This window comes from Lates calcarifer, linkage group LG7_1, assembly GCF_001640805.2.
Source record: "Lates calcarifer isolate ASB-BC8 linkage group LG7_1, TLL_Latcal_v3, whole genome shotgun sequence".
Taxonomy (NCBI): Eukaryota; Metazoa; Chordata; class Actinopteri; family Centropomidae; genus Lates; species Lates calcarifer.
In genome coordinates, this window is record NC_066839.1 from 177,296 (window position 1) to 201,092 (window position 23,797).

At 47.0% G+C, this 23,797-nt stretch overlaps 3 protein-coding genes across 6 annotated transcripts; 1 reads left to right on the forward strand and 2 right to left on the reverse strand.

The window, feature by feature from the left end:
* Positions 1 to 461: 461 nt before the first annotated feature.
* On the reverse strand, positions 462 to 8,325 carry LOC108890031 (MAP/microtubule affinity-regulating kinase 3). Of its 2 annotated transcripts, XM_051071613.1 has the most exons (18): positions 7,755 to 8,324; positions 6,832 to 7,522; positions 6,531 to 6,716; positions 6,405 to 6,458; positions 6,156 to 6,204; positions 5,945 to 6,010; positions 5,659 to 5,729; positions 5,348 to 5,404; positions 5,103 to 5,237; positions 4,776 to 4,877; positions 4,460 to 4,579; positions 4,254 to 4,353; positions 3,418 to 3,530; positions 3,217 to 3,334; positions 2,938 to 3,134; positions 2,273 to 2,367; positions 1,900 to 2,172; positions 462 to 1,605 (listed from the first exon to the last, which is right to left on the reverse strand). In XM_051071613.1, exons 5-18 carry the CDS (start codon positions 6,181 to 6,183, stop codon positions 1,236 to 1,238), a joined length of 1,845 nt encoding a protein of 614 aa, XP_050927570.1. In that variant the 5' UTR covers positions 6,184 to 6,204; positions 6,405 to 6,458; positions 6,531 to 6,716; positions 6,832 to 7,522; positions 7,755 to 8,324; the 3' UTR covers positions 462 to 1,235. The 2 variants fall into 2 exon arrangements, with proteins under 2 accessions (XP_050927570.1, XP_018542296.1); XM_018686780.2 differs by lacking the exon at positions 6,832 to 7,522 and having other exon boundaries at positions 7,755 to 8,325.
* Positions 8,326 to 9,026: 701 nt separating this feature from the next.
* LOC108890044 (E3 ubiquitin/ISG15 ligase TRIM25) lies at positions 9,027 to 10,969 on the forward strand. The gene has a single exon (XM_051071635.1). The coding sequence runs from the start codon at positions 9,215 to 9,217 to the stop codon at positions 9,794 to 9,796; it is 582 nt and encodes a 193-aa protein (XP_050927592.1). The 5' UTR covers positions 9,027 to 9,214; the 3' UTR covers positions 9,797 to 10,969.
* Positions 10,970 to 12,318: 1,349 nt separating this feature from the next.
* Positions 12,319 to 21,651, reverse strand: tnfaip2a (tumor necrosis factor, alpha-induced protein 2a). 3 transcript variants are annotated; one of them, XM_018686789.2, is made up of 13 exons: positions 21,464 to 21,651; positions 20,532 to 20,648; positions 19,652 to 20,076; positions 18,946 to 19,157; positions 17,822 to 17,936; positions 17,519 to 17,641; positions 17,170 to 17,264; positions 17,001 to 17,093; positions 16,758 to 16,884; positions 16,073 to 16,198; positions 15,856 to 16,005; positions 15,657 to 15,781; positions 12,319 to 14,022 (listed from the first exon to the last, which is right to left on the reverse strand). In XM_018686789.2, exons 1-13 carry the CDS (start codon positions 21,507 to 21,509, stop codon positions 13,839 to 13,841), a joined length of 1,938 nt encoding a protein of 645 aa, XP_018542305.1. In that variant the 5' UTR covers positions 21,510 to 21,651; the 3' UTR covers positions 12,319 to 13,838. The 3 variants fall into 3 exon arrangements, with proteins under 3 accessions (XP_018542305.1, XP_018542304.1, XP_018542306.1); XM_018686788.2 differs by lacking the exon at positions 21,464 to 21,651 and adding an exon at positions 21,149 to 21,262; XM_018686790.2 differs by lacking the exon at positions 21,464 to 21,651 and adding an exon at positions 20,853 to 21,142.
* Positions 21,652 to 23,797: the final 2,146 nt, after the last annotated feature.

Consider the following 23,797-nt stretch of genomic DNA (forward strand, 5'->3'; position numbering starts at 1 on the left):
GTCTCTGTTGATGTTTTACATGGAAAATAAGGTCCAAGTTCCAGAATACCAGAGTTTTCTGTTCAGCTGATCAATCAGATAATCAATCGATCAGTTTACATCTCTTCTCTGCTGTGAACCAGATTCCATCAGACCTGAGGAACTGAATCACACAAACACTGAACAGAGACCAGCTCTGATTCTGAGACCTGGACCCACACAGACAGACCAGGTCAGACACCAGGTCTGGGACCAGGTCAGACACCAGGTCTGGGATAGAGTCCCAGACCTGTTTCTGACTCAGTATACTCAAAATAACTCTACAGATCATCAGTCATCAGTCTGCACATCTCTGACCTCACTGATGATGTCACTTTACAGGAAGTGACCTGCAGGTGGACCTGACACCTGAGTGAGGTCATTCTGACCCTCCATGACCCCTCCTTCTGTAGTCCTTCAAAAAACTCCATCCAGACAGGAACTGGTGCTGCGTTCAAGGTGTTTAATGAGACACAGGTGAACCTGAGGTTCAGGTAACAAACAACAACAGCAATCACCCGCACATCAGTCATTGATCAGCCGTCGATCAGCTGATCACTCACATGTACAAAAGAGGAAACAACATGAAAACAAGGTGAGTCTGTCAAACTATTTACATTCACTCCACCTGTCTGGGCTCCTGACTCCACCCCCTTCAGTCTGACCCGCCCCCACCTGGTGGGCGGGGCCAAAACACCTGCAGGTCAGTCACTGCAGAGCCTCTTTCAACATAAAACAAAAATGTCCATCGCTGCAGTTTCTGGACTCCAGGAACTTGATCCTTTGCAGCAGTCGGCCATGTTCAGTCAGGTAGCAGAGCGATGGGGAGCTGCCCCTGCTGTGCTGGGAGCAGGTGAGGAAAACCCCGCACAGATAGATAGACAGTTTAATATGAGAGAGAGAGTGATGTCATCATCAGTGTGTGGTCATCAATAATCAATAATCACTGATTATCAGAGAGCTGAAACAATCAATTATCAATAAGAGCAATCAGCTGAGCATCAGTCTGGTTTCACTCTCAGGTGACTGAGACAGGAACAGGTCAACAGGTGAGATCAGACTGACACAGTCCTACAGAGAACTGATGATCAGTTATTGATCAATTGATTTAATCTGATCAACAAAGCCATAAACTGATCAACAGCTGATCACACAACTATAACACACCTGCCTCTCACCTGAGAACAGACCTGTACACATCTCTCTCTACCCCCCCCCTACAGTTTGAGTTCGTTGGCGATCTTGGAGGCGATGTTCTTGAAGGCGATGGACGTTCCTGAAATGCGTTTGAAGCGGACGCCGTTGAGGGAGAGGCGGGGCAGTTTGCAAACCTCCATCTCCCATTGGACGAGGCTGTCAGCGTGTCCGTCTCCGTGGACACAGAGCAGCAGGAAGCGCTCACGCTGCTCGTAGTCGCAGTTGTTGGCATCCAGGACTTTCCTGATCTCCCTCATCATGTCTAGAGGCTCCATGGACGACGTGGTCTTCATGCTCCAGGTGAACCTCAGGGAGCGGGGCTTCGACTCCTTCAGGTGAGGAGCTGCAGGTGAGCCAGGCTCCTCCTTCTGATCCGACGCCACGTTACGACTGGAGAGGGGAAGGAGGAGGAGGAGAGGGGGGAGGAATGTGTTAAAGTGATGTGACTGAAGGTGACTCTGTCTCTGAACTTTATCTCTCTGTGTTTGTGTTAATGAGCAGGTAAAAAAATAAAGAGTTAAAGAAACAGAAGGAAGAAGTTCTGGTTCAGACTAAGTCCAGGTAAAAGTGACGCCTCTCACCTGTCTCACCTCACCTTTCTGTCTCACCTCACCTGACTATCTGACCTCCTGTGGTCCCTCAGATAAATAAAATCAACCTCCCATGATGCCTGGCGGTGCGTACCTGCGTGTGAGTTTGGAGGTGAGTTTGGAGAACAGGTTGGTGGACCCTCTGGCTCGTGAATGGGCGAGGGGCGTGGCGTCGTGGGACAGGCTGGGGGAGGCAGGGGGGCCGTTGTAGGTGGCAGTGCGTCTCTCTCGGAGCTGACCGCCGTGGAAGGTGCTGCGACTCGCCGTCCCCCGCGGGAAACGCAGCCGGTCAGGGGGGGTTGCCCCGCTGCTGACGCTGTGGGTGGAGGCTCCGCCCACTGACCTCTGGGTGGGTGTGGTCACTGAGCTGGAAGGGGAGGGGCAAAAGCCACGTGACTTTCATTTCTGATGATGTCATGTACCTGTTTTCTGACCCTCAGGACTCTGCCCCACCCCCCGACCCATACCTGTTCTCCTTGCCGTTGTGGACCACAGAGTGTCGGTCGGTGGCGTTCCTGTCGCTGCAGACGTAGGTGTTCCTCCTCGTCATGCTGGATCCTCCCTGATACAGGTAAACAAACCAATCAGGTCAATCTTTAGTCACATGATGATTTTAACCGAACACCTCCGCCCCCCAAACAATATGGCGGCAGAGTTGACGCATCACTTCAATGACTGGTGTTACCTTGTCACACCTTTAGTTTCTGCCCTGTTTTTAGCCCTGGTGTTCTCAACAGAACTCACCTGTCACCTGAGATCATCAGAGCAGCAAACAGAAACTGTTCATTCTGACAGACCGTCGACCAATCATGTAGCTTCAGTTTGAGAGTGTGAGTGATGTCAGAGAGTCGACGTACCTGAACCTGACCAGGTGACAACACCTTCTTACTGACCTTCTGAATCACGTGTCAGTGTCAGGCTGTGATTATTGATTATTACTGATCAGCTGAGTATTTTCTCTATTGATCTGTGACATGTTTTTGTCAGAGGCTGAAAACAATAGATGAAACCACTGATGATCACAATTGTCAGTCAGCCACTGTTCACACCTGCAGGGTCACACCTGTCACACCTCACACCTATGTCCACCAGTCTCCACCTGTGTTCACCTGTGGTAAACATGTAAACTCACAGTGGGCGTGGCCGACGTCTTCCTCCGCTCAGGGATGTCAGCCATGTTGGGGTTGTTGGCGCTGCCCAGCAGAGGACTGCCCCCCTCCACAGGACTGGACTTCCTGTTCTGTCCTCCCCCCTCCTGCTTCACCTCCCCCTCTGCCGCCGCCGCCTGACTCCTCCTGGAGTGAGGAGCAGCCGAGGACACCGGACACACTGAGGAGAGAGAGTGTTACTGAACAGACTGTAACTGTGATCTGGACTAAACCCAGGTCCCGGTCCCGGTTCTGGTCTGCACCTTGGTCGCTGTACCTCCTCTGTTTGGAGGAGGAGGAGCGCTGGACGAGGAGGTGAGCAGGAGACTGAGTGCTGCTGCTGGATGGACGAGGTTTGAGCAGGGAGTCGCCCGCCTCCACCTGAACATCAAACACACATCAGTTACCACTGCTGCTCAGACCAGGTGGTCTATACACCTGTTGTTATCACGGCGACCTCTGACCTCAGCAGCCCTGCGCCCCAGCAGCAGGTAGGTGGCTGTGATGTCATCGTACTTCATCTTGGCGAGCGAATCGTTGATCTCCTCTCTGGAGTAACCCATCCCCACCATTACATCTGAAACAGAGGATCAGTAGTTACAGATATAACTTTCTCTCTCTCACCTCAGCTGGTTATTACCACTGTCTCCTCTTCCTGTGACCATCCTTTCAAATTAAAAGTCCTCTGCAGAGTTGCGTAATTGCAGCGGCGACAAGAAAATTCGCTACAAAACAGTGGAAACACTGCAGACATGAAGATGGCGTCTTGTTCACAGCTCAGTTATGAAATCCTACAGCAGCATGTCTCTGCTGTCGGGCTGCTGACACGGTCAGTTTCAACTCGCTCTAACTCAGGTGGGTTCTGTTTTAGCTGCACCCATTCCTACAACAGGCTATGCTAATAACTCTGATCTTAAACCAGATTCAGGACTTCAGTCATCAGACGTCTGGATCGTCAGTAATCAGAGAAACAGGCTGAGCAAACAGCCGCTCTAAACATCTGACATCCTCACCTGTTTTATTCAGCTGATCTACAGATGAAACACTGTGAGTTGAATGTGTTGTTGAACAGTGTAAAAAACAACTAGTGTTGAATTGTTGACATTAAACAAACTAAATATTGTCCTGTGTGAACGTCAGCAGGTTTAAACTGGAACAGTGACACAGGACTGAAAACAGCTTCAGTAAAACACTGAGTCACAGCTGTTCCTGTTTCAGGCTCTAAACCTTCAGCTCCGCCCTCAGACACAGACAGGTATGTGCACCTGGCGGATTCATACAGAGAGGTTAAAGAGAGTACCGATCCTCTTCTGGTCCCTGATGTCCAGCTCCGGCTCCATGAATGGCTTCAGCTCCTCCTCATCACAACCAGCATTGATCCACCGATCCTTCATTATTTGCTGAAGAGGAAACGATCAGACAACGATCACACGACACCAGAACCAATCTGATAATGTATTGATGAGGTATTGATGTATTGATGAGGTACAGCTGTTGCTCTCTGACCTCCAGAGTCCCTCGTTTCCCCGGGTTCAGGACCAGGAAGCGTTTCAGGAGGTTCTCACAGTCGGTCGACATGTAGAAGGGGATTCGATATTTTCCTCTCAGCACTCGCTCTCTCAGCTCCTGCAGGAACACACACATCACACACTGCTGCTAGCTAACAGGGCTAACAGCTAGCTAAGCTAAGCTACAACCGTCTGACTGTGGAGAAGATCCTGGATGTTCCTTTAAACCTCTGCACAGTTTCATATAAAGATCAGAGGCTCCATGAGGCTGTTAAACAGTGGACTGCTCCTTTAACGGTGCTCTGTTCACTGACCTTCAGATTCTGTCCGTCAAATGGCAGAGATCCACTGACCAGAGTGTAGAGGATCACACCCAGACTCCACACATCCACCTCTGGACCGTCGTACTTCTTACCCTGAAATACACCGAAACATGCAGTATAAATACACAGTTACACAGTACAAATACACACAGTTACATACAGTGAAGCCCTGACTGGTTCATCTCTACACTGAAAACCATCAGAACCAGGTGACAACTACAACTATACAGACACATAAAGGGCTGAGTGAGTGAATGGATGAGTGAGTGAGTGAGTGAGTGAGTGAGTGGGTGAAAGGATGAATGGATGAGGGTATACCTGGAAGAGCTCAGGAGCAGCATACGGAGGAGAGCCACAGAAAGTGTCCAGTTTCCCACCGACAGTGAACTCATTACTGAAGCCAAAGTCTGCGATTTTAATGTTCATATCAGCATCCAGGAGGAGATTCTCTGCCTGAGGGGGAGGAAGGGGGGGGTTGACTCCAGCAGCAGGTCATGTACATATGTTCACAATGTGTTTAAGTTCAGCTGGGAAATCAGAGTGTATGTGTCACTGTGTTTTACCTTTAGGTCACGGTGAACTATGTGCTTCTGATGACAATACTGGACTGCAGACACTATCTGTAGAGACAGACAGGTTCAGACAGACAGATTCAGACAGACAAGTTCAAACAGGTTCAGACAGACAGGTTCAGCCAGACAGGTTTAGGTGTTGTGCTGCCTGGCTCAGAGGCACTGAGTCTGAACCAGACTCTCCATCTGTTTCACTGCAGTATTATGGGATGCAGGCAGCTGCAGGTTGTTACCATGGTAACAGCAGAGTGTGTGTGTGTGTGTGTGGTGTGTGTGTGTGTGTGTGTGTGTGTGTGTGTTACCTGTCTAAATTTAGCTCTGGCCTCCTTCTCCTTCATCCTCCCATGAGCTACAAGGTAGTCGAACACCTCACCTGCACACAGACACCACAGTCACCTGACTGAACCTGAACCTCACACAGGTCAAAGGTCACAGTGACAAACATCGTCTCATTCACAGCTGTCAGTTAATATTCTATCGATCGACTTATCAATTAATCAATCATTACAGCTCTTCACAGAACACAGGTATGGATCCACATCTAGACCTGGATCCAATGATGGACAGGTTTAGACCTGAGGGACTGACCTCCACTGGCGTACTCCATCACCAGGTACAGAGTCTTCTCCGTCTCTATCACCTCAAACAGCTTCACTGCAGACAGACAGGCAGAGGGTGAGACAGACGGAGACAGATAAAGGGTGAGACAGGCAGGCAGAAGGTAGACAGACAGAGGTGAGACAGGCAGGCAGAAGGTGAGACAGGCAGAGGGTGAGACAGAGTGTCTGGTGTTACTCACCGATGTTTGGGTGATTTAAGATCTTCATGATTCGAACCTCTCTGAAGAGCTGAGACAGAAACACAAACATCAGCACTGATCTGAGGTTCTCTAAGATTCTCTGAGGTTCTCTGGTGTTCTCTAAGATTCTCTGAGGTTCTCTGGTGTTCTCTAAGATTCTCTGAGGTTCTCTGGTGTTCTCTAAGATTCTCTGAGGTTCTCTGAGGTCCTCTGTTCCAGCTGAAATCAGTGATGTGTTCAGTGTCTCACCTTCTGCAGGCTGGTCGGGTTCAGCTGGGTCTTATCAATGATTTTGATCGCCACCTGAGAGACAGAGAGAACGGACAGTTAGAGTCTGATCCAGGACCAGAATCTGAGTCTGAGTCTGAGTCTGACCTCTCGTCCTGTCAGGATGTGTCGAGCCAGTTTGACTTTAGCAAAGTTTCCCTTCCCGATGGTTTTCAGGAGGCGGTAATTTCCAACATGCGGTGACTCGTCTCCTCCAGCGGACGATGAGGTTTTACAGCGAGTTGAGCGGACGGAGCGGGACACCACACCACGCCCATCATCCCCTGAGGCATGCTGGGAAAAATAAAGACATCACACAGACGGTGTCAGTTACATGACACAGTCACTGTAGCTGCTGATTGATCATCTGATCAATAACTGATTGATCCATGAGGACAGTGTTCATCACCTGTTTCCTCTGTGAGGACTTTGTTCTTTATCTAATCTATCTCCACTGGACTTGAACCAGTGATACTGCGATCAGCTGATCAGATACCTGGAACACCTGGAACCTCCTCACATAACGACTCAAACCTCATGAATGACCCTGTAAACCTTCCAGACCCACCTGGAACCCTGTTAGAGGAGATCTCACAGAAACCTTAACATAAACATCTAGAACTTCTTCAGGGACACATTCTCCAGGACAAGACCGTCTCAGCGACCCTACAAACCTTAAGATACATTTAAACCCTCCACAGATCCAGTTGGAATCACGGGACCAAAACCAAAAACTTTCTCAGGACACCTGGGACCAAACACCTCCTGCAGGAGATCTGAACCATCCACAGATCCACTGAAATCTCATCTACCACAACTACAACCCTGTTAGCTGCTCCTGAGACCACCACCCAGGACACCTGGAGCCGTCTCTGTGACCCTACAGAGGTTCTCAGGGACCCAGTGGACATCCCAACAATCTCCTGGAACACCTGGAAACTCTTTTGAGGACTTTAAAAACTTATCAGGTGCTGTTGGAACCCGTGCCTGGACCCCGCTTTAGGAGAACCGTAATACTTTCCAAGACACCTGGAACCGGCTCTTGGACCCTTCAAACCCTCTCCAGAGAACCCTCCTCGCCTCAGAGACAAACCTGTGAACTGAATAAAACACCTTCTGAGGTAAACCCTGAACCAACCTGGCGGGTGTATGCACACCAATAACCCGGTAAACTATCAATAAATCCCGGGTTAAACCATGAATTAATCAATAACTCAGGATATCAGATTTTACAGCAGGTTGCTGATAAATACCGTGCTCATTTGATCCTGTCTTGTTGATCTAACTTTAATAAAACAGTTAAAGCTGAGTGAAATGTTGAGTTAAACTCACATTTTCGGCGTCCCGCTCGTTGACAGTTGGCAGGGGGGTCCTGGTGGACATGTTACCCGGGTCAGTGTGAAGGAGGTTCGGTCATGAAGCCGCCTGTCCGCCCCGGAACACCTGCCTAAACTTAGCGGACTGTCTACGGGCTGCTTTCGCTTCAGCTCGGGTTTATTTCAGCAGGTCTTCCCCCAGCATCACTGGCTCCAGTCCTGGCTACAGGACCAGGGGGTTATCTGGCCCGGCTCGGCTCGCCTCGGCTTCTTTTCCGACAGTTTTTATCCGACATCGATCCAAACTGACCCGGAGCAACAGTTCCTCTTTGCTGGCTAAGTTACCCGGCTAGCTCGCTCGCAACCCGGCAGGACCGGGTGAGTGTGTTTCTGGGGCCAGAGCGGGTCTGGGAGTGCCTGCCGGTCTCAGTGTGGGGTCGGGTCGGTGGGACGGTCTCGGTTCGGTGAACTCAGCAGCGGGTCCCGGTCCGTTCAGCTTCTCCTCATCCTCTCCGGACAGACTCTGCTAGTCGCTCCGCTAGCCACATCCAAGATGGAGGACTAACCAAACCCAGAGCGCTGACAGGATGTGACGACAGCAGCAGCGTAAGACGTGATTGGTTAGTCAGGCAGAGCGGCGGCGTTTGTTGTTGCTAGGGTGACTGGACAGAGTGGACGGTACAAACAATAGAGTCCGACTGAAACCATGAACCTGATATAAAATATATTTAAATTAAGACACAGTGTCAGAGTCAAGTCAACACATTTATAAAGAGTCATTTTAAATTACTGACAATAATACACTGTTATACTGTAACATATAAAATATTACCAGGGACACACACATTAACACATCTATACGAGATGAGATTAGTTAATGTAAAATAAACAACTTTAAATATTCAAATATGTGATAATATTAAAATATTGGAAATATCCAACATGAAAAAGGCCCCAGCCCTCCCCACTCTGGAAGAAAACCCCAGCCACAGACACACAGAATGACGACAACCTACATTTTGTCTCTTTTTGTGGTCGTTATGGTTCACGGTCAGCAGGGCACAGTTTATCAGGTGAGTCCAGCTGAGGTATGAATTAAAAAAACAAACGAGCCATGTTATCATCCAGACCTGCTGAAAACTGAAGTGGGTCAGAACCAGAATCCAGGACAAACTGAAAACAACAACCCCCCTGAATCATATTCATACAGCTGGGTTGTAGTAAACACTGAGTGTCAGACTGAGGACACACCTCTTCCTGGTATAAAGTTAAATCTGACACAGTTCATTCCTGCCACACACTTCCTGTTTATGACAACCGTCGCAGGTCTTTCGGTTGACGTTTTACTCGTAACACCAGGATCTGACCGGACCTTTCACCCCAGACCAGGAGCAGACCCTGAACAGAAGAACCAGAGCTCAGCTGTTATCTGTTGAGAGGAAGTGAAAGTCTGAGACGTTCAGTGTTTCAGTGAAAATGTCTCAGCTGGACCGAGAGAGGTTGTGCTGTCCAATCTGTCAGGATCTACTGGGAGATCCAGTGACTATTGCCTGTGGTCACAGCTACTGCATGGACTGTATTAAAAAACACTGGGATGAAGAGGATCAGAGGAGAATCCACAGCTGTCCTCTGTGCAGGAAGGACTTCATACCGAGGCCTGTCCTGGTGAAAAATACCATATTGGCAGATTTGGTGGAGGAGCTGAAGAAGACTGGACTCCTGAATGCTCCTCATCAGAACCGTGATGCAGGACCTGGAGATGTGGCCTGTGATTCCTGCACCAGGAGGAAGCTAAAAGCCACCAAGTCCTGTCTGCAGTGCATGGCCTCTTACTGTGAGCACCACCTCCAGCCTCACTATGAATTTCTGACTTTTCAAAAACACAAGCTGGTCGAAGCCTCAGCGAAGCTCCAGGAGAACATCTGCTGTCGTCACGACGAGGTGATGAAGATGTTCTGTCGCACTGATCAGAGCTGTATCTGTTACCTCTGCTCTGTGGACGAACACAGAGGCCACGACATCGTCTCAGCTGCTGCAGAGAGGATTGAAAGACAATGAGATCTGGAGCTGAGTAGACAGAAGATTCAGCAGAAGATCCAGGACAGAGAGAAAGACATGGACATGCTTCAGCAGGTGGTGGAGGCCATCAGTCGCTCAGCTGATGAAGCAATGAGGGACAGCGAGACCACCTTCAACCAGCTGCTCCAACTCATCCAGAAAAGAAGTGGTTGTTACTGTCTGAGGGGAACAGGAGAGTGACAGATATGGATAGAAAACAGTCGTATCCTGACCATCCAGACAGGTTCAGTGACAGGCTTCGGGTCCTGAGCAGAGAGGGTCTGACTGGACAGTGTTACTGGGAGGTGGAGTGGACTGGACTGGTTTCTATAGCGGTCACCTACAAGAGCATTAGCAAAACAGGAAGTGAGAGTGTGTTCGGAGACAATGATGAGTCCTGGACGTTGTTGTTTCCCAATAATGAATTCAGACACAACAGGACCATCACCTCCCTGTCAGGCCCTCAGTCCTTCAGGATCGGGGTGTACCTGGACCATGGTGCAGGTATTCTGTCCTTCTACAGGATCTCTGAAACCATGACCCTTCTCCACAGAGTCCAGTCTGTGTTTGTTCAGGATCTGCTGAGCTGTGTCAGCTGCAGTAGACAGAACTTATTTCTGTCAATGCTGAGCTGTTTCTCTACTTCCTGTCAGTCAGTCTACAAAACTGTCAAAGCAACAAACAAACACATATAACTTTCATAAAGTGAGTATAAGCATCAAAGAATACTTAAAGTACCAAAAGTACTCAGTACAGAATTATTATAGTTAGTAATAGTTATTATTTTTGTGTAATTTAAATTTTTGTTTTTGGGTGTGATTCTATTCCTCTCTTTGGTTCTGTGTTTAAAATGTGTTGTGTAAATAAAGCTACAACCACCACAGTTAGAAATGAATTTTCATTTTGCAGTGAAGAGAGTGACCATGAGGGGGCAGCAGAGAATAACAGACAGCCACATCACTGCTTCATTTCTACACAGTGAACAGCAGATCATCACCTCTTATTATCTGTGGAAAAGTTTTACTGTTCATGTTTTATTTCTCGGGTTTCAGGGTTTTTTTTATTAACTCTCAGCAGATTAATGAAATGTCTTTAACCATGATGGAGCAGCTGTTAATGAAGACAGAGGTCAGCTGACCAATAAAAACAGACAACATTTGTCTCTCACCTTCAGTTCAGTGGTTTTAGTCATGAGATCATATAGAAGGTTTGGAGTAAATAACAAATTTCCAGGGTCCTTGAAAGGTTTCCAGGTATATTCAAGTAAGTATAATGTGTATTTTCCTCTAAGTGTAGTTTGTTCACATGACCAGCAGGGGTCAATACAACACAACGCTGCTGAGGCTGCCGTTAGAGATCACATACAGGTTAAGTCTGATATATGATCAATATTTACAACCTGATCAGACTTATTGATCCACCTGGAGCTGAGCTGATGCTGAAAATATTTCTCCAGAAGGAGTCTGCAGAGTTTTTGGAGGTTTTGGAGAGTCTGGAGGTTTTATAGGTTTTGGAGAGTCTGGAGGTTTATGTTTGGAGAGTCTGGAGGTTTTGGAGGTTTTGGAGAGCAGCAGTGAGACTGACAGATGGAAACAGTTTGCTGAGGAATCTGTTGGAGGAAACAGACTGGAGACGTCGTCAAGTTTAAAACAGCAGCTCAGACAAAAACTGAAACTCATTCAGTGTTCATCAAACAGTTAAAGGTTTATTATTGATTTATTGATCAGCTGATTGAACTTGATCTTATCCATATAAACTGTGTGGGGTCTAAACAGATTTAATTGTTGTTAACCTTTTATTTGCTGTATTGTCATGGATTGTATTCACTATATTTAGGCATTTATTTACTGTTTAACTGTTTTACTTATTGTGTTAGTTTATTGTCATTAGTTGTGTACCTTTTATTGTATTTAATTTTATTGTATTGTAATTATTGTTCAGTCTGATGTCTGTCACTGATGATCTGACTCAGTCATGTGACAGTCATGTGACTCATAAGTGGCAGTAAACCCTCTGACAGATGATGAATGACCACTGCTTCATGACATTCACTGTGATGTCACCATAGTGGGAAACCCTGGACCCTGATCCAGATCACGTTTGGTTTTTGTGGCTGGTTTGATTCCCAGAGAGATCAGCAGGTCAGACTGGAACTGGACTGGTTTAACTGTTAACTGTAAACCTCTGAGTCTAACCTGTCACCTAGGACAACACCTGAGATAAACTGAGATAACCTGAGATAACCCGAGATAACCTGGTAACTCTGGGTAAGGTAACTCTGTCCATGGGAAATAAAAAGCCTGTCCCTGGTCCCTGTAAATACAGAGGACTGTGTCACTGTGTCTGAATCTGATTCCTCTTACTGTGACAGGTTTTATCCCTGAGCTTCATTTAAAAATGTCCGACCGGTCTTCGTTAGATAACGGTGTTCAGAACATTTAGTCATCACTGTGGCTTTAACTGCTCATCTGCAACAAAGACTCAACAGACACAACAAACAATAAACACACAACAACAGACTCTATTATTTGCTTGTATGGCTGTTTATTATATCATTACACTGGAGCAGTGGTGTTGTGTTTAACATGAGCACCCTCTGCTGGGTCCCTGCAAACATGACTGGTAAACCCCAGACTCAGCTGTGTCTCATAATGCATTCACCAGAGTTCAGAACTGGGAGTGACATCACCTCCGACCTAACAGCGTTCCAGGTGAGAAGTCAGAAAAACATGGATGCTCACAGAAAGAGTTTAGACAAATTTCAGCAGTTCAAATTTAACTGTTTGAAAACGTAACATTAAACCATGAAGGTGAATTGACACAGCAGCAACATGTCCACAGATAAAAACTGAACAGTTCTATGTGTCTGACTGACTTCATGTGAAACTAATGAGACTGAGCTGCTATAAACAGGAACATTAGCAGAGAGTTCACTGCTGTTGATGCAGGTTGGGTCAGTCTCAATGCATCAGTTAAGCTTAGTAGTTAGTAAATGTTGTCCATGATGTCCTGCAGATGAGATTACTGTAAACCGTCTTAATATCACTGCATTAAACTGTTTCTCTCTCTCTCTTCTACTGTCTCTTACTGCAGGGTTCTGCCTCCAGAACTGTAGAGACTCCTGCTGCTCCCATGATCCAGCTCAACCGACGGTGTTACAACATTTAAACATTTATTAGTGTTAGTGCTGTTAATGTTTCACTGCTATAATAATAATTATTATTACTGCTACTACATTTTGACTTAGTCTGTGTATTTGCAATGTTGTCTTTCTCTTACCCCCCCACCCCCACCCCTCTCTGTCTAAACCCAACCAGTCTAGGCAGATGGCTGCCCACCCGAATCCGGTTCTGCTCTGGGTTTCTGCCTCTTAAAGGAAGTTTTTCCTCTCCCAGTCTCCTAGTGCTGCTCATGGTGGATCTGTTGGGTTTCTCTCTGTAAATTTTATAAGATAGAGTTTGGTCTAGACCTGCTCTATATGTACAGAGCCTCCAGATAACCTCTGTTGTGAATTGGCGATATATGACTAAAATTGACTTGACTTGACTTGTGAGGAGTAGCCATCTTGAATTCTGATGTCGGGGTTGATGGAGTTGCTCTGACTTTCTGAGTTGGAAATCTGACTTCAGGAGGCGCTCAGGTTCAAACTTCTAACAAGGAACTAAGAAATTCAGACTTCTGAGTTCAGCTGGAACGCAACTATGGTGGTTTTCTGTTTGTTAAAACTAACTTCTGAATAAACAGATCAGCTTTATATACACAACTATTAAAACCAGAACAGAATTTTCTGATAGTTTTGTGGACCCAGGACTGAACCCTGGGGAACACCACATCAGACTGATCTCAGATCCGAAGGGGTCTGTCCTTCAACATGGCCGCCTGTAACCACAAACAGTGACCTTCAAAATAAAATGTCCATCTTTAGTACCATGGTAAAGCAACAACACTGAAACACACTGTGACTAATACTGCTAACATGCTAACGGGCTAACATGCTAAAATACTAACAGGCAAATATGCTAAAATGCTAACACACTCAGCTCTACAGCCCCATCTGATTGATCTTGTTGTTGAGCCACTTGACTTTGACCTTGGAGAAGAATGGAGGGCTGTGATTGGTGGAGGGGTCGAGGTGGCGGTTCTCCTCCACGCTCCGCCTGATGGAGCGAACGTCAGCGGCTGATAGGCCGGTTTTCAGAGACAGCAGTGCTGACACGTGAGCGTCACTGAGGAGAGGAGGCACAGATCAGAGAAACACTGAGATCTGAGTATCATTTGGTTCTGAACAGCTTTAAAAACCATCAAGACCCTGCAACTGCCCCCTGCTGGAGTCCTGCGGACCTGTCAGAGTCCTGCAGACCTGTCAGAGACCAGTCAGAGACCTGTCAGAGTCCTGTCAGAGACCTGTAGACCTGTCAGAGTCCTGTCAGAGTCCTGTCAGAGACCTGTAAACCTGTCAGAGACCTGTAGACCTGTCAGAGTCCTGTCAGAGACCTGTAGACCTGTCAGAGTCCTGTCAGAGTCCTGTAGACCTATCAGTCCTGTCAGACCTGATAAGTCCTCAGTCTTATCAGGTCTGACCTGTCCAAGTGACCTGAGGCCTCGTGTTAGCTCCTCCCCTGTCTGTACTTTTCCATTCACCTCACACACCTGTGACACCTGAGCTCCACCCGACCACACCTACTGTCTCCCACAGCAACCAGGTTTTTCTCACACAGCAGATCCAGGTCACAGCGTCAATATTTGCATATGAAAACTGATAAAACCCATGAGACTACCACAGGACAGAAAACCACCTCCAGGACAGATGTGCTCAGGTACACCTGGTCTTTAGCGTCCTCCGACTCTCTGACATGTTTTGTTGTTGTTGTCAGGGTGAGAGACAGCATGGTGAGATGAAGTCAGACTGATCTGTCTGATACATGATGAGACGTGGAGGAATGAAAGTAGAGCCTGACAGACCCCACTCAGGGCAGCAGAGTCACATCTTCACTGAGCAACACTAACACCTGTCCTCTGTGCAGAGGCGACAGGTGACAGGGTAATGTTTGCTTTAGGTTTAAACAGGAAACAGACTGAGTCTGCTCTGCAGCAGGAAGCAACTTCACTGCTTCTGTTTCTCATTTTATTCATTTATTCTCAATTTATTTTCTGTTTGATCAGCTGAGAATAAATAATTAACTGGACCCTTCTCCTCCTCCTACTCCTCCTCTCATCTCTTTCTGTTTTTTTCTGTATTTTAATGTTTTCTGCTGTTTCTCTGAGTTGCTGTAAATTCTCTGTGGATGAAATGTAGAAAACAAACCTGGTCTGATACTAAAATCAGCCTTTTCTAAACACAGACTGATTTAAACACTGTCAGGACTGAAACCTTTTCAGGCCTGAGAGACTGAGCTGTTGAATGTGTGGGAAACAAAGTGAGTCAGTGTTTCAGCTACTGTGGTCTGAATATTAAACAGATGACATCATCAGCACACATCCAATCAGAGGGCTCCGCTGGTGGGCGACAGAGATGAATGAGTGATTCATCCACAGATCTGAGGTCAGTCATGTTTCCGGTTACTGAACTACAGACAGCCACCAAGCCACTCTGCTGGGGTGGGGAACATACCTGAGGTCAGGGGAACATACCTGATGTCAGGGAATGTACCTGAGGTCAGGGGAACATACCTGATGTCAGGAAACATACCTGAGGTCAGGGAACATACCTAAGGTCCCGGGAACATACCTGATGTCAGGAAACATACCTGAGGTCAGGGAACATACCTAAGGTCCGGAACATACCTGATGTCAGGAAACATACCTGAGATCAGGGAACATACCCGAGATTAGGGAACATACCTGAGATCAGGGAACATACCTGAGATCAGGGAACATCCTAGCCAGACTGACCATCTCCAGCTGGACACTTCCTGGGTCGTGCAGGCGGAGAACCTCAGCGATGCTGCAGAGGACGTCTGCGATCCAAAGGGACTCAGTGCAGCCCTGAGGAGACACGTGAACATCAGGACCAGAGGAACCAGGACTCCTCCACACACCTCACTGAGCACCTGTCTCACCTCCTCTCTGAAGAAGTCGTTGATCTTCTGAGCGTCCTCTCCCATCCTCTGAGTCGCAGCCACCTGCAGCTCTCTGCTCTTCATCCTGCTCCTCATCATCCTCTTCACGTACTGAAGGACCACGTCCTGATGGAGGACGCTCAGCAGGGACTGCAGAGAGACAGGTGGTCAGACCACCGGGAAACACACAGGTGAACAGGTAAATACTCAGTCTTACCTGTCGACAGGCTGGTTTCAGGTCAGTCAGGTCCACCAGCTGTCGGCTCAGAGAGTCCAGCACCGAGTCCATGACAGGAAGTGACCCATCCAACCAGACAGATGTCCACAGGTGACTGTAACACACCTGAACACACACAGTTTAGATGAGGCCTAGCCAGTAACTCAGTGAACGATAGCCAATCAGGAAGCAGCTGACTGAAGACGGAAGCACAACAAACAAGAGACGTCGTTGTCCGCCATGTTTGTTTCCTCTCACGTGGTCAGATGTGAGAGTCCAGACTCTGGTTGTTGCTGGTGAATCTGTTAGTGTGTGGTGTGGCTGTGTTGAACACCACACACTTTAAGAACACACCTGTGACAATCTGACGTTATCTGTCCTCAGGTGTGTGCTCTCTCCTGTTTTCTACATCAAGTAAGATTTTAAAAATATATTTGCAAAGACACTGAGATCAGAACACGTCTGATATTTATACCAACTCACTCTGGTACCAGGTCTATAGATCTCCTGAGAGACTGAGAGAATAACAGGAAGTAGAACAATAACTGTGTTTGAAGAACAGGACATTGATCGACCACAGTTCTCACGCTGCCATGTTCTTTCTGCCCACTTTCCCTGCACGCCACAATAGGGGGGTGGGGTGGGGGGTGTTGTGGTATATCACATGTATACTCAGTATTTGTACCTTCAGCTGGACGTGAATGGGACAGGTGAAATACCTGTACCCACAATCCCTCAGAGCAGACAGCGTGTCCAGACAGCGGCGGCTCTGCAGCTGAGACAGACTCGCAGTCGCACCTGTGATGTAATCCCTGGGGAGAGTCAGAGACATCCAATCAGCTCTCACCTGAGTGAGGGCACCTGCAGTTTACTGTAAACTGACCTGCAAGTAATGACAGGTGTGTCTGACGTCAGCAGGTGATCTCACCTGAGCTGCTCCTCACACACCAGGTGAGCTTTGATCACAGAGCAGACGTTACTGTGGTTTCCCTTCACAAACTCCTCCATGCTCTTCTTGTAGCTGCAACACATTTCACATATCAACACGCAGGTCAACGGCCTCTATGATTGGGCTGAGTGAGGTGGGCGTGGTCTACCTGCACAGGAAGCTCTCCAGGTGAGCTGTGATCCTCTGAGCTTTGCTCTGGTCTCTGATCACACGGCTGAACTCGGTCAGGGAGCTGTCTATCACCTGGAGACACAAACACCACGACATGCCCATCACCCTGAACACAGAGACTGTGGTAAAGTCCAGGTAAACACACCTGTTCAAATCACTGTCCCCAGCCTTACTTAGTGTACCTGTATCTCACCTGTACTGACTCTATCTCACTTATATCTCACCTGTACTGACTGTATCTCACCCGTATCTCACCTGTACTGATTCTATCTCGCCCATATCTCACCTATATTGATTCTATCTCACCTGTGCTGCCTGTGTCTCACCTGTATGACATCTACAGCCAGTGGGCTGAAGTAATAGTGGTCGATGAGTTCAGGGGTCTTGCTGCTCAGCCAGCGCTCCTCCTCTTTCTTTAAAGCTGTGCTCAGCCACAACTTCACTTTGTCCTGAAGGAAAGAAAGCACATACACCTGTTCGTTGACACACCTGAACCAGGTGAAGTAACAGTCAGAAAAAAGATACTGTGGTGCCCTGAGTCTGAATATTAAACTCTGGTGTTTGAGCATTGTAATAAACATAAAGAGGTTAACTTTTCCTCTGCCATTTAGTGCTGTGCAGGTGTTTACCTCTCTGTGGGACAGGTACTGCTCCTCCAGACGGTTCAGGTCGTCCTGCAGCAGCAGAGAACCCAGACAGGCCGTCTTTATCTTTCCATCCAGGTCTTCATGTTTTAATATTGTCCTGAGGAGGAAGAATAGACAGGACTCAAACACACCTCAGAGCTGCTCATGTCTCTGACTTTAACAGAAAATCACAAGAAAACTGCAGCAAACTCAGTCTGAAGTCTTTCAGAGGAGGCACACTGCTAGTTTTTCAGCTGCGTGTTTCTGATATTTGTGGTGCCCCCTACGGGTCTGGCTCAAAATGTTTTGGTAACATGACAGAAAATCCATAATGGTGGACTTTTATGGTCCATGTTTAATTGTGGAGCACATTGATCTGGATTTGGGTGTTAAATTTGGTGTGAGGTGCATTTCTGAAAGTAAACTACAGCGCTACCACCTGGTCAACTGAATTCATGTTTCTTTGGAAGCACATGTATCATCTCCAGTTATTGGGCTGAGTTTCATGTTTCTAAAAAAATAATAATAATAATAATAATAAAGTAACACAAAAACAACAGTTCTGTCCCTTCAGGGCTGGAACCCTGATAAAAGAAGAAACTCCCTGTAGACCAGACCAGATCCTGAGAGAGTCTGGAAGTGTTTTACAGTTCAGCTTAACAGAAACATGGAATGATTTAGTTCTTATTAAATCCAGCTGGGACCAGACTGCTGACATAAATTCTCAGAGTGGAAGATTTTTGTTCCTGAGTTCAGGACTGAACCGAAGTGAACTCAGTGTTGCTCCCCAACGCTCTGGCTGCTCCTACCTCCTGGTTCAGGACTGAAGTGGGTTTTACAGTCAAAGTGAAAACCTGAGGCTGAAGAATCAATGTCACTTATTAAAACTTCTCCTTTAACACACCATGTCTATTTAATTAGGGTTTTTTAATCTTTTATTATTGTTGTCTTTTATTTTGAAATGTCTGACTGTATTTGTCCTGAATTATTTTAATACCGGTTCAATCAAACCTGCTCTGAAAAACCTTTGTCTAAGAATCTGTTTATTTACAGATGTGAACTAGTTTTTCTGACTACAGACTGAAATAAATTCTGTGCTGCTCTAACACCTGTCAGCAGGGACTCACTGTGGGTAGCAGTGGTTGACCCAGAACAGCAGGTAGCTGCAGTCGTCTATGTCCAGTCCAGAAGCAGCGAGTTCAGTCAGCCGGGTGGAGAACCTCTGGTGGTAGAGACCAGCATAGACGTTCAGGATGTCCATCTGAGGAGGGTAACAGTCCTTCACCGTCCTCTCCACCGTCAGCAGGTCGTCTTTCACTCGTTTCCCCAAACGACACACCTGCAGACGTTTGGTAGAACCTGAACTACAACTGAGCACCACACTGATGAGTTTTATATCTGAACATCAGGGATGGCGGCTTAATCTCTAAACACAACAATCACACAGTTACACTCACACAGTTACATCCAAAAACTAAATACTTTGTCACTACAAGTGTGAAGTTCACTCCCATTTTATCTTTAAGAATATCACCGATAAACAGAGAGAACACTCCCTCACTACATTCACTTGTTCTAAATGTATTTAGTCGATTGTAACTGATCTCTTCAGGTTTAAAGTGTGATCAATATTTGAGGAGGTAGAACAAGGAGAATAATTTATTAAAGATGAAATGTGGAGTGAAACTAATGTTTTTCTAGTTAAAAGTGGTGAGTGACTGAGGTTTTAAACGAGTCGTCATTGTTTCAGTGGGAGGGAGGGTAACTTGTTTCTAGAGATGAAACAGGAAGTGAAAGTCGTTCCTGAAGCGTCTGGTCAGGTTGGGGACTCACCTCCCTCTTCACAGGTGAGGACAGCTCCTCGGTTCCACTCAACTCGTCCTCCGCTGCCTTCTTCACTCTGGACTCCACTATCTTCTGCAGTAGGTTGTTGTGAGTACTGATGCACTTCAGAGGACGCCACACTGGGACCCTGTCCTCAGGACGCCCCGTCCAGAGCCGGTCCTGCACCTCCTGCTGCTGGATGGAGGCCACGGCGCTCCTCAGGATGTTCAGCTGCTCCGAGGAGGAGGAAGTGAAGGTGTTGTGGATGGCCATCCACATCTGCAGCTTCAGTTCCTCGAAGTCTTTCAGCAGCTGGTCCTCCTCCTCATCGGGAGAGTCCTGACTGAAGAACTGCTCCTCCCTGAGGATCAGCCTCCTGCTGACCTCCTCCAGCTGCTCCTCCTGCTGCTCCTCCACACAGTCCCTGTCATTCTCTGCACGAAACACAACACAGGGCCTGTTTCTAGCTGTTCTTACAGAACCCGAACCTGTGAGAACCTGAAACAGAACCATAAGACCTGGAGGTTCAGTTTAAAACCTGCACAGGATCATAATGTTCTAAATACTATCTGAAGTTCTGTTGGTTCTGGTAGAGAACTGATGTTTCTATCTGAGGTTCTTGTGGACATTTCTGTGTTCTAACCAGAGTTCTTTTGGTCTCTACCTGAAGTTCTGTTGGTTCTATCTGATATTAAGCTTGAGGTTCTGTTGTGAGGTTCTACAGGGTGGTTCTAGCTTAGCTTTGATTTGTTTTAGCTGAGGTTCTGAGATTTCAGACTGAATTCTGTTGGTTCTAGCTGTGGTTTTTCTGGATGTCTTTCACAGTCCTCTGTCTCCTTAAGGTTCTGTTGGTTCTGACCTGATTCTGTGGGTTTTACTGGGCTCTGACCTTCAGTGTGGTTGTTGTTGTGGTTCTGCTGTCTGCGGTTCTTCCACAGCATCGCAGGGTTCTTCAGTTTCGGCAGCCTCCTCCTCTGACCTCCTTGGTTCTCCTCTCCTCCTCCTGCTGAACAGTCAACACAACAACATGTTCTCAGTCATTACCACTTTCTGTCTCCTTCTGCAGACTCCGGAGAACATGGTCAAACATCCTGAAACATGTTCTCTACAAGTTCTTCAAACTTTATCACTGGAAGGATTTTAACAGTTTCTGAAGAGTTTCAAAAGAAGAAATAAAATAAACCTAACTTTTATAACATTTATATCAAACCTTCAGTCAGAACAAACATCAGACCGTGAACAGATCAGGGTCTCAGACAGATCAGGGTCTCAGGACTCAGACATCTCAGACTCGTTTTACATCAGCTTCATAAAATCTGAAAATTAAACCGCGTCGTTCACGAGATCCGAAAATGAAGTCACCGCATTTAAAGCCGATTCACGCAGATCAATAACCGATCACACAGGAAACAGCTGATCCATGAAATAAACTCCTTCACAATAAACCTCCGACATTAAAAACAGAAGTTTTTTTAGTTAAATCGACGCCCCGCAGCTTTTTCCTACCTCTCATCTCTGGGCCGTTTGATTCTGTGACGGAGCAGCCCGGAGCACAGGGTGGGGTTAACTCATGATGAGGTGGAGTCATGTGACGTTCCGATGCAGAGCACAGACAGACTCCTCTGAGTCCTCCTCACAGACCAGATACTGATCCAGAACATCCTGAGGTGATGGGCGGGACCGGATGTTTGTTTGTTGTTGAATCACCTCTGATCAATAATCAATAACCAGTGCAGCTGAATCAGCTGGTGGACAAAATAATAGGAACACCCCAGGAACACACACACACACACACACACACACACACACCCCTGTTCTCACCTTCTCTGCTCTGCTGACTCCTGCTGGACTGAAGGGAGCTCCACATCTTTCAGGACCAGGATCCAGATCAGCCAAAACCTGCACAGGACCAGAGACCAGAGATCAGAGGATCCAGGATCTGCTGCAGCTGAAAACCAGTGTCGACTGAGACGTCTCTGAGCATCTCCCCCTCCCTCCCTCCGTCTCTGAGACACTTTCACTTTCAGCTCCTTCTTCACCCCCCCTAACTGTCCCTTTAATCTTTCACATTCACGCTCATTAACATTATTCTGACTCGCTGCAGTTGCATCATGGGTAATCTGACCTACCTGTCTCTAACCTGTTGTCCAGGTCCTGAGTGATGACGTCACATGACTCGTAGCCAATCGGATGCGGAGCTGAGCTGCGACTCTGTGATGTCACTGAGCTGTAACCCGATCGATCAACAGCTGTTAATAATCAATGCTCCTGATCAATAATGGATGGAGGAGGCTGATCAGGTCAAAGGTCACATCTCAGATGGAGAGGGGGTGGAGCTCCAACCACCTGCAGGAGGAAGGTGTCTGTCAGCTCACCTGTCTCACCTGGTCATGTGACATCATGTCATAATCAAGGACCATCTGAGGTTTCCTGTGGTCTACATGGAACCAGAGTCTCATCATCCTGGACTCTGTGTTTTTCACTTCCTTCTCATGTTCACAGAAAACTGGATCTGGAACATTTCCTTGAAAACATATTGGAGTTCAGCTGAGATAAACTTCCTCCTCGTACAAGGACGTCACAGTTTGACTTTACTGCTCCTTCTACTTCATTTTACTAAACTCAGACCTGTTCTCCTCATTAGCTGAAACCTTACAGAGTAAAAACAAGATGGCGTCTGGACATTCACAGTTTGGAGTCTGGACGAAGGAAAATGTTCAGAGCCACAAAACGTTCAGCAATCAGAGGGAGTTTAAATGAGTCACTGAAATAAACACTGATGACTTAAAATGACTTCCTGTTCAGAGACGTTTAGTTTTTATACTGATCAGGTCCAACTGATCCGAACCTGCAGACAGCACCAACACTCAGCTCTCAGGAGGTTTACAGTCAGAATCTGATCTGTTTACTGAGACCTGGAAACAAATCACACCTGAGTCAAGTCAGGACGACATGCAAAACACACACACACACACACACACACACACACACACATACTGAGACAGGAGGAGACACCTGAATCAGCAGCAGAGTCGTCTGATCAACAACAAGCTGCACGTCTGACGAGTCTGAGGATTTAACTGCAACTCATCATCATCATCATCATCATCATCATCAGCAGCAGCAGCAGCAGCAGGTGGGTCACTCTTCTTCTTCTTCACTTTATTAAAGTCTTTATTATCAGTTCAACCTGATGTTTGACTCTCTCTCTCTCTCTCTGTATAACTCATCATCACTTCATCAGCTCATGTATTTCCTCAGTTTTAGACGTCACTGCTGCTTCATGAACAGAAAATAAAAGTGTTGACTCATTGTGAATCTTAAAACTTTCGGTTCCTGGAGGATTATAAATATTTGAAGATGTTTGATGTCTGTGGTCATAAACAGGAAGTGTGGAAATCCCTACATTAATCTAATGACATGCTGGTTGTCATGGTGACATTGCTGCTGGTCTGTCAGCTGCGATGTGTTCAGGTTCTGTTTCTCTGCTGGAAAAAAGAGCTCATTAATGGTGTTAAATAATCCAGGAGTTTCCAAAGGTTTATCTTACCTGTCTAATCTCATCTCACCTGTCTGACCTCAGTCCACATCAAACCAGGATCTGACAGTGAAACTACAGCAGCAATTTTTATCATCTGAAAGAGGAACGCTGTAAAGAAACCACAAGAACAAAACTCTATGAAGGAGAGATAGGCAGGCGCACCACACAACACAAACACGTGCAAACGACCTGAGCTTCCTGTTCCTCTGACCTGCTGTCTCCTCAGCTTCCTGTCTGCTTCCTGCCTCCTCTCTGATTGGCTGAGACGACAGAGGTGATGAACACCTGTGACTCGGCGGTGGGCGGAGCCTCCGATGAGGACGCCGTGTCTCTCCAGGTGAGACAGCTGAGTGTTTGTTGTTGTAAAGTGCTTCCTTAATAAAACCAGGTGTACCAACAGGTGAGTTCACCTGAGGTTTCTCTGATTGGTTGCTCCTCCTCTCCTTCTCTTCAGGTGTTTCCAGACTCTGTGGAACATTTTCCAAAACTTTCCAGGCACCTCCCGTCCATCGTGGTGGAGCCGACAGACAGAGGAGAGGTGGAGAGCGGAGAGCTCCGTTGGCCTCCTGATGATGTCAGTGATGATGTCACAGAGAGACACAACCAGGTGACAG